Source organism: Gymnoscopelus braueri, assembly GCF_963280865.1.
Source record: "Gymnoscopelus braueri genome assembly, chromosome: 10".
Lineage (NCBI taxonomy): Eukaryota > Metazoa > Chordata > Actinopteri > Myctophiformes > Myctophidae > Gymnoscopelus > Gymnoscopelus braueri.
Genome location: NC_137611.1, coordinates 52,059,568 through 52,067,704, shown reverse-complemented (window position 1 = coordinate 52,067,704; position 8,137 = coordinate 52,059,568). Strand labels below are relative to the sequence as shown.

At 39.9% G+C, this 8,137-nt stretch overlaps 1 protein-coding gene across 1 annotated transcript; it reads right to left on the bottom strand.

The window, feature by feature from the left end:
* Positions 1–478: 478 nt before the first annotated feature.
* Positions 479–7,925, bottom strand: LOC308093943 (urokinase plasminogen activator surface receptor-like). Its single transcript, XM_080440351.1, has 7 exons — positions 7,813–7,925; positions 7,043–7,108; positions 4,749–4,794; positions 3,167–3,283; positions 2,898–3,038; positions 2,426–2,542; positions 479–1,308 (listed from the first exon to the last, which is right to left on the bottom strand). The coding sequence occupies exons 2-7, from the start codon at positions 7,052–7,054 to the stop codon at positions 1,100–1,102; spliced, it is 642 nt and encodes a 213-aa protein (XP_080296477.1). The 5' UTR covers positions 7,055–7,108; positions 7,813–7,925; the 3' UTR covers positions 479–1,099.
* Between the last annotated feature and the right edge of the window lie 212 nt (positions 7,926–8,137).

Sequence of the window (8,137 nt, the reverse complement as noted above, 5' to 3'; positions counted from 1 at the left end):
ATAATGACACATGCAAGTATCTGATAATATATAAAGTCACAATATCAAGTTTGATGAGGCAGTATTGCTTTGTTTTAAAAATATAAGGTTTTCTTCATTTTCAGAAAAAATTATATTTTGTTTTTCATTTCCTGAACAATTACCATTTTGGATTTAGCTGGTTCCGGCCGGACAGCAGAGATATATATAATTAATATTATTATATATATAATATTATTAGTGCACACACACATACACACAAAAGGCAGCCCCCCACTGGACAATGGCCATGCAGGAGCTTTTATTTAGAACAAAACAGAAATCAACGTAACACTCATACAACTGAAACTAATTATGCCTATCCGGCATTCCGGATTGAACAAACATGAAATCAGGGTGAGGAAACTACTTGTTCCTGCAGCCATATTGGACATATTGGACATAAATTGGGCCTCTTCCTTACTTCCTTCACAGGTGTAACCAACCATAAAGGTCCCTGGACCACACTTTGAGACGCACTGGTGTAGCAGAGTGTTTACAGTGAGCCAACATGCACAATATCAGCACCCTGACTCTGTTGACCAGAATGGCCAGAGCCTTCATTAGTATCATTGGTAACACCAGGCAAAAGTCACAGGGAAGTAAGGAAGAGGCCCAATTTATTTCCAATATGGCTGCTGTGTATATCAGAGAGACTTGTCAGAACTCCTCCAAGAATTAGAGCGTAAACACACACAAGGAGACACTACCCAGTTTATGTTACAGTGTGACTAATTTAATGATGTTTAGTAAATGTACTGGTTACAGTAAATATTATGATTATTGTTTAATAGTTTTCACATTTTGATGGTGGTAGGTTTAACTGACACTCATCAAGATGGAGTTGATTGTATGAAAGTTGAGTTTAGAGATCATACAGAGATAAGGAGCAAAATGAAGCAGAAACAGAGACCACTGGTGTTACCAGGAACAAGATGCTAACAATACTGGTGCTACCAGGAACAAGATGCTAACAGTACTGGTGTTACCAGGAACAAGATGCTAACAATACCGGTGTTACCAGGAACAAGATGCTAACAGTACCGGTGCTACCAGGAACAAGATGCTAACAGTACCGGTGTTACCAGGAACAAGATGCTAACAGTATTGGTGCTACCAGGGACAAGATGCCAACAGTATTTCTTGTGGCACTGTTGCACAAGTCACCTTTGCAGCATCTTACGTCAGTTACTTCCCCGATTCCAGGAATCATAGCCTGTGCGACCTCATACTGACACATGCTCTTAGAGGCGCAGCCCTTCCCCATCCTCTCTTGACCTAAGAAGTCCCCTGTGAACACAAAAAACACATTACTCTAATACCTGCTTCTAACTGTGATTGGTCTTAGCTAAATGTTCTCCAACCAGCATGCCCCAGCTTTGCAAACAACTCACTCCTGTTGTGAGTGGCATCCTCCATGTGTTCACATGCAGCCCAGTTCCCCCATCTCCTGTTATCATCATGAATAGCTTTAAGTGCATATTTTGACAGTTTAACTGCATAGTTTTATTTTATTATTATTGTTTATGTTGTTCAGATGTTGAATGTTATGGGCCACAATGGAAACAAGCCTTTGGCTTTTTCGGGGATTTCTTATGTACTGCTGCACATTAAAATCCATGAAATATTCATTCATTCATTCATGAACAGCGCTAATTCAGGCGATTGTTTGGTCATAGCACACACCAGAGAATATGTAACCTACCTGAAGCCCCACCCATCACCCTGCAACCACCAATCACAATGCACCCCCAAACTTAGGCCCAACCCCCCATCCTCCAGACTCTTTACAACATAGCAAACCAACACACACACAACATGTACGGTCCATTACATTACTGTCTGTACTTAAAGGTAGGGTAAGTGATATTGTTTGGTTAAAACAAAAAGTATTTTGTTAAAAGGTTAAAGCACTATATTCTGATAGTAATCATTGCTATAGAGTGTTTGTTCAGTAACAGGAGTCTCCCCGTCTCTCCAGCTCTTTAATAAACAGAAAATACATTTTCCGGTAGGTGTCAAAATCTCAGCCAATCAGGAGAAAGTACCCATTTTTAAGCTTCATTTTTATAGTGTTCCAGTTCCAATTTTGCCTGCTCATTTCTTAGTGTCATCGCTTCCAATTTAACTTGTTTAATCTATATCCTGATTGAGTTCTCTATCCTGATTGGATAAAATTGGAAATGAAACTGAAACTGAAACGAAAATGCATTTTACTGAACAAACACTCTATATCAATGAGTACTATCAGAATATAGAGCTATTTAACACTTATTTTAACCAAAGAAAATCACTTACCGTACCTTTAATGCTCTAGAAATAGTCCGACAAAAACATTGAACATTCTTCTGAGCTGAGGAATGTGACATTTTGGGGTAAAAAGGAGAAATTAATTTAGCTTTATTACCTTTTCCTGAGATGCAGCGATCCTGATCCCCAGTGCATTGCAGTATTGAAATGTCGGAGCAGTTATTGTCATTGCAAATGTAGCACTTCAAACCAGTGAGAGGAGGGTTGACAGGAGCTGTAAGGGTTAAATGATTTTGTTATGTTATATCAGGACTGTGCAGAGACCACTGGGGGTGGTGGTGGGGGGATGTGGGGGGGGGGGGGGGGGAGGGAGCAAGTGGTCAAAGTTCACAAAGGGCAAATGATTGAATATTATTACATACACTATAACCTGTTTAGCGTGTGCATGTGTGTGTAAGAACTAAATAATACAGTGAATAATCTTTGTTTGTACATCAAGTGCTAAAGTAACATCTAAACCAACTGCAGACTGTGTTGTTCTTCCCATTCATGCATTTACAGTACAGTGGTTATAGTGTTCATCAAACATAGATTAGAAGACACCACATCTGGCTGCACTGAATACTTACGTGTGGGATATGGGTCATTGCAGAGGTCAGTGTGACAGCACTTGCTGTATCCCTTGTATCCAACGTTCACTGAGGCGGAGGCGTTATAACACATAAAATCTATCACGCAAGACCTAATATTCAATTCCAGTTTAACCTCACCTGAAACAAACAAGTGAAAAAATTTGTCTCGGGCTCTCTGCCAAATAATGTCTTAATCACACTAGAGAGAGACTGTTATTTATTTTACCTCACGAAAATAAAATACAGAGGTTATCACTTTCACATACCCACAGGTATTATCAAATGTCCTGCAGCACAGTTCATGGAATCAGGACATTCTCGCTGTGTTTCAGTGCAGAGTCCTGTAGGTCCAGGGATGCATTCATGGCATTTCAAAGCATATCCTGAGACAACAGGTAGAAGACAGTCAGGTTACAATAGAAAACAAATGTAAACACATTCCACCATGCATGTGTATTGGGAGCAGTGTGTAGTTTAACTTTAGCATTTTACCACCGTCTGATTTATCAAACCAACCATGTGTTTCACGGTATCTTCCGACATTACCACAGCATATTTAGTAATAATGTCAGTTTCAGGACAACAATAAAAATGATATACATTTGGGGTAATGAATAAATATTTAACCTCTGACGTCCCTCTGACTCAGACATAACCATAAACAAACACCATACGCCCATATATAGGCAAGACCACGGCCACATCACTCTGATTCAAACACAACCATAAATAAACCTGATACACCCATATATAGGCATGTCACTATGACTCAGACATAACCATAAACAAACCCGATATACCCATATCTCTGCTGTCCGGCAGAAACCAGCAAACTCCAAAATGTTCATCTTTCAGGAAATTGCAAAAAACAAGTTAGGAGGTTTTGTTCATCATTGATAAGAACATCTGAATGGACCTCTAAGCTCACTCTGAGGTTGGAGGTCAGTAGGGGGTGGAGCATGGAGTCAGAAAAACCAGCTAACTCCACCCCCCTTTGGTAGAGTTAGCTGGTTTAGCAGAAAGTTTGAGGATCCAATGGAGTTAGCTGGTTTTGTCAGAAGCACTTTTTAATACTTTCCATTGATTCAATACACACAGTGTTCAATAGCACTGATTTATGGAGAAAAATAAAATTTAGTTAGCTGGTTTCTGCCGTACAGCAACAATATACAGTATAGGCATGGAGATCCGGTTTTCCAGAGACCGCCGAAATCCGACCGCACATAATAGGTCATGGGCATATATGGGAACGGCCGACTTCAAACTCGGCTAGTGCATCAGCAAGGACTCGAGGGAGTGTGATGCCAGCCACCACCGACCCAACCAATAGGCCCATATGGGCATGCCAATATACAGGGTGTAAGCATATACTACTGACATCAGCTATCTCTATGTATGGGTATAAAACTGACACAGGTAGACAGACATGTACAGATATCTCCATATATTGCCGCAAAAGGGACACAGACAGACGGGTACAACGGGTACTCTGACAAAGCCCCCGACACTATGACTCAGACATATCGGTCGGATTGGCATAACGTAGGTGTGAGGGCCACGTAGCGGCCCGAACCTCCAGTTTATTTTAAAATAGCCCATCTGATCTGCTACTTTACAAAAACATTTCTTGAAAAATTGGAAAATTGTGGAATGTTTTTGAAACATCTTTGAAACACAAATCTTGTATGTGAGTCCCTGGCACAACATGAAAATGTTTTGAGAACCACCAGTTTAAACAACATCAGGAGACAAGCCCAAATAAGCAACTACGCTTTGTAAACAAGGTTAGTGACGTCAACAGGTTAGTGAAGACAACTACACAGGTTTGAGATTTTCTTTTTTACTCACCTTCCGATACGAGCAAGATGACTGTCACCATGGCAACCAAATTAGTCTGAAAGAGAAACATTGCAATGAGGAAGAATGAGGAAGGTTATTAAAGTTTTTAATTTTCTATTTCAGACAATTTGGGTTAGTTTATTTTTTTGAAGAAAACATGAAAAAAATATGTTCATGAACAGAAAATCCCACACACTGCTCTTGCTCAGCAGCCTCTGCTTTTATTCAAATTGACAGACGTTTCTGTCCCACAGGACCTTCATCAAGAGTGTCCGTTGCCCTATAAAGTCAAAGGTGAACAAAGTACTCAACTCCAATAGTTCAGTCAAAGTATACTGTAGAGACTCCTGGTCAAATATTACATGACTACTGAAAGCTGCTCAGTAAAACTTTGGCTACATGCCAGGCCAGGAAGGCCATCAAATAAAACGACGATTTCCATGGAAATAATTAATTTCACTTGAAGGTTAAGGATGATTTAATTTTAATATAATACAAGAATAGTATAACTATCTGTGAAATAAAACCCATTTATTTCACAAAATAATGTATTGGCAAATTACCAATATCCCACCATACAATCAGAGAGTCCCACCATACAATCAGAGAGCCGTCCCTTTTGGAACCTCAACCTCTTAGGAACAACTCACGGCCAAAGCACTGCTCCACTTCTCTCCCAACTTGCTACAAAAATCGCTCATGCAAAAGTATATAAACACTTCTATTTTATTTTCCACCTTCACATGTGTCTCCTTTTATAATAATCGTAAAGTGTCATAAAGTGTTATCTATTTCTGCTCGCAATTCACTTCCGCATGCTCCGTCTCAACAGCCAACAGCCAGACGGGACTAAACTTTTCTCTCTCTATCACAATGCAGGAGGAGTCTGTGTGTGTGCGTGTGTGTGGATATATTATCACAGAGTGTGGCAGCTTTGCCAAGAGAACGCGTGCGCAAACGCGGAGACAGGGGGAGAGAGACAGAGCGAGAGAGGCGAGGAGGAGAGCTACAGAGAGAGGGAGGGGGAGGGGGAGGGGGAGAGAGAGACAGACAGAAACAAGCGTGCATGTGGTCTCTCTAACACTGCGAGGTGGCTGTCAAGTGGATCTGCGATGCGAAGTGGGCGCTACGTCACGCTAGATGTGAGAGCCGCGCAGCGGCTCGAACTTCTAGTTTGTACAAAGTCATAGCCTATTGGTCTCAATATTTGTCACATTCAGCCTTGGACTTCACTGACTGTAGGTAGGGGTCACATTAATCACTATTAGATTCACAGATTAGAGATTCTATGTATTTTCATTCAAATGAAATGTTATTAACTTGCACTAATAATGACTTTATATAGTATTATAGAAAATATAGTATTTCTTAATTATAGCTTGTAGATTGGCTATTTTCACCATTTTATTTCATATATTTTTTTTATAAAAGGAACAGGTTTTCCACCCGACAGTGACAATATATAGCCTATATGGTTCTGTATCAGTATATGAGTCAGTTTTAGCAGATTTAATTCTACTACTACTATGACTGCCTGCGGGTAGGGTTGACCTGGGCTGGCCAGGATCTGCCCTGTTGCACAGCCGCAGCCGGTGAAGGCAATTCATTTAAATGAGGAGCTGAGCACCAGAAATGGGCTCAAACAATGTCAAACTGTCACATTCTAGCTGCTGAAATAAACTCCCCATTTGGATCATTGTGGACAAAGGAACAGAACATGCTGTTTGCAAAAGGATTATTTTCGGTTAAATCAGCGTGGGCAGTGCAGGCAGGGGTCATGTAATTTTTCAAGGGGCACACGGCCAAAGAGAGGGCCATGGATGGCCGTCGTGGTCGCAGTGAAATTCCTGCCCTGATTGGAGTACTTGCTTTTAAAAATACTAAAGTATTCAAAAGCACACATTGCAAAGTATATTATCAATGCATTGCTGTAACAGATTTTCAAAACATTTCAAAACATGTAAAGATAGTGAACATAGTCGATCAACATGTTCACAACCTGTTGCATCACAATGCTATTTTCGCTCTTTTTGAGATAGGGCTTAATAACAATGTATTTCTGTTTTGGGTACCGCGGGTCCCTTCCAAGAAATGCAATGGAATCAAAAATACAGTATCTGTCTTTGATATATAGTAGAGTGAAAGTCCAACGTTTTCAAAAACCTATAAATAAATAAGTGAATAAATAAATAACTGATCAAAAAACGTTAAGTACAGTATTCAAGTAAATGTACTTTGTTACTGTACATTGCCCATAGCACCCTGATATTTAGTCATCACCAATAAAGGATATTGTGAGTCACCTTTGTATCCATCCTGCGCTGTGTTCTTCCGTTCAGGAGTAGAGATGATCAGCAGACTGGTAAAGGCTGATGGGAGATGGAACAACAAGCGTTATCCAACCACACCCAATACTGTCCTAAACTGACCACTCAAAACTGTCTTGACTTATAGCCTACTGCACCATGAAACAGGTACTCAAAGTCAAGACTTTTAGCACACAAAATAATGCAAACAAAGTGGATTCTGACAATGGATAAAATTACAAAACCCAGTTGATTGATTGATTGATTGAATATTTGATTAGGTAAAAAATGTAAATAGCACAATAACATTTATAATACTTTGACTAAAAGGTCCGTCCAAAAGAGTTTCCATTGGGGTCCTTGGTCCATTAAATTCATAGACATAATAGTAGCAACCAAACAGTTCAAATATCAACCCAATAAAACAGAAAAAATAACACTATATGTTCAAGCAAAACAAAAATGCAGAAAATAAAATAAAAATACATAATGTAAAAGTTTAGCATTCAGCTGCTCATCCAACCAGAGTAGTAGGCTACAAATTATATTTTGTTCACCATAGTGCAGCATACTGTAACTGTTAAAGTAGTAAATGTCACACCTGAAAAATTAAATAATAAAAATAAATAAATAGAGTTTAGATGACAACAATTTGACTCCCCTTTGGAAGGAACAATATTGACAAAGTAGCTACATTATAGTCTTCAGTAGAGAAGATCAGTTTATCTCTGTATACATCAGTATAAGAGGTTCTTATGGTGACTTACTGTGTTCTGTTGATGCTCCGTAACAAGAGGAGAGATGAGGAGTCTGTCTGTTCTCTTGCAACCTCTTTATAAAAACCTCCTAATATAGGGCAGATCTATATGTGTGTGTGCGTGTGTGTGTGTGTGTGTGTGTGTGTGTGTGTGTGCGTGTGTGTGGGGGGGAGGGGGGGCTAAGAGACCGTTGATGTTGCCATGTCGAACCTATAAGTCAGGATATATGTGTGTGTGTGTGTGTGTGTGTGTGTGTGTGTGTGTGTGTGTGTGTGTGTGTGTGTGTGTGTGTGTGCGTGCGTGCGTGCGTGCGTTGGTGGGTGTTTGTGGCACA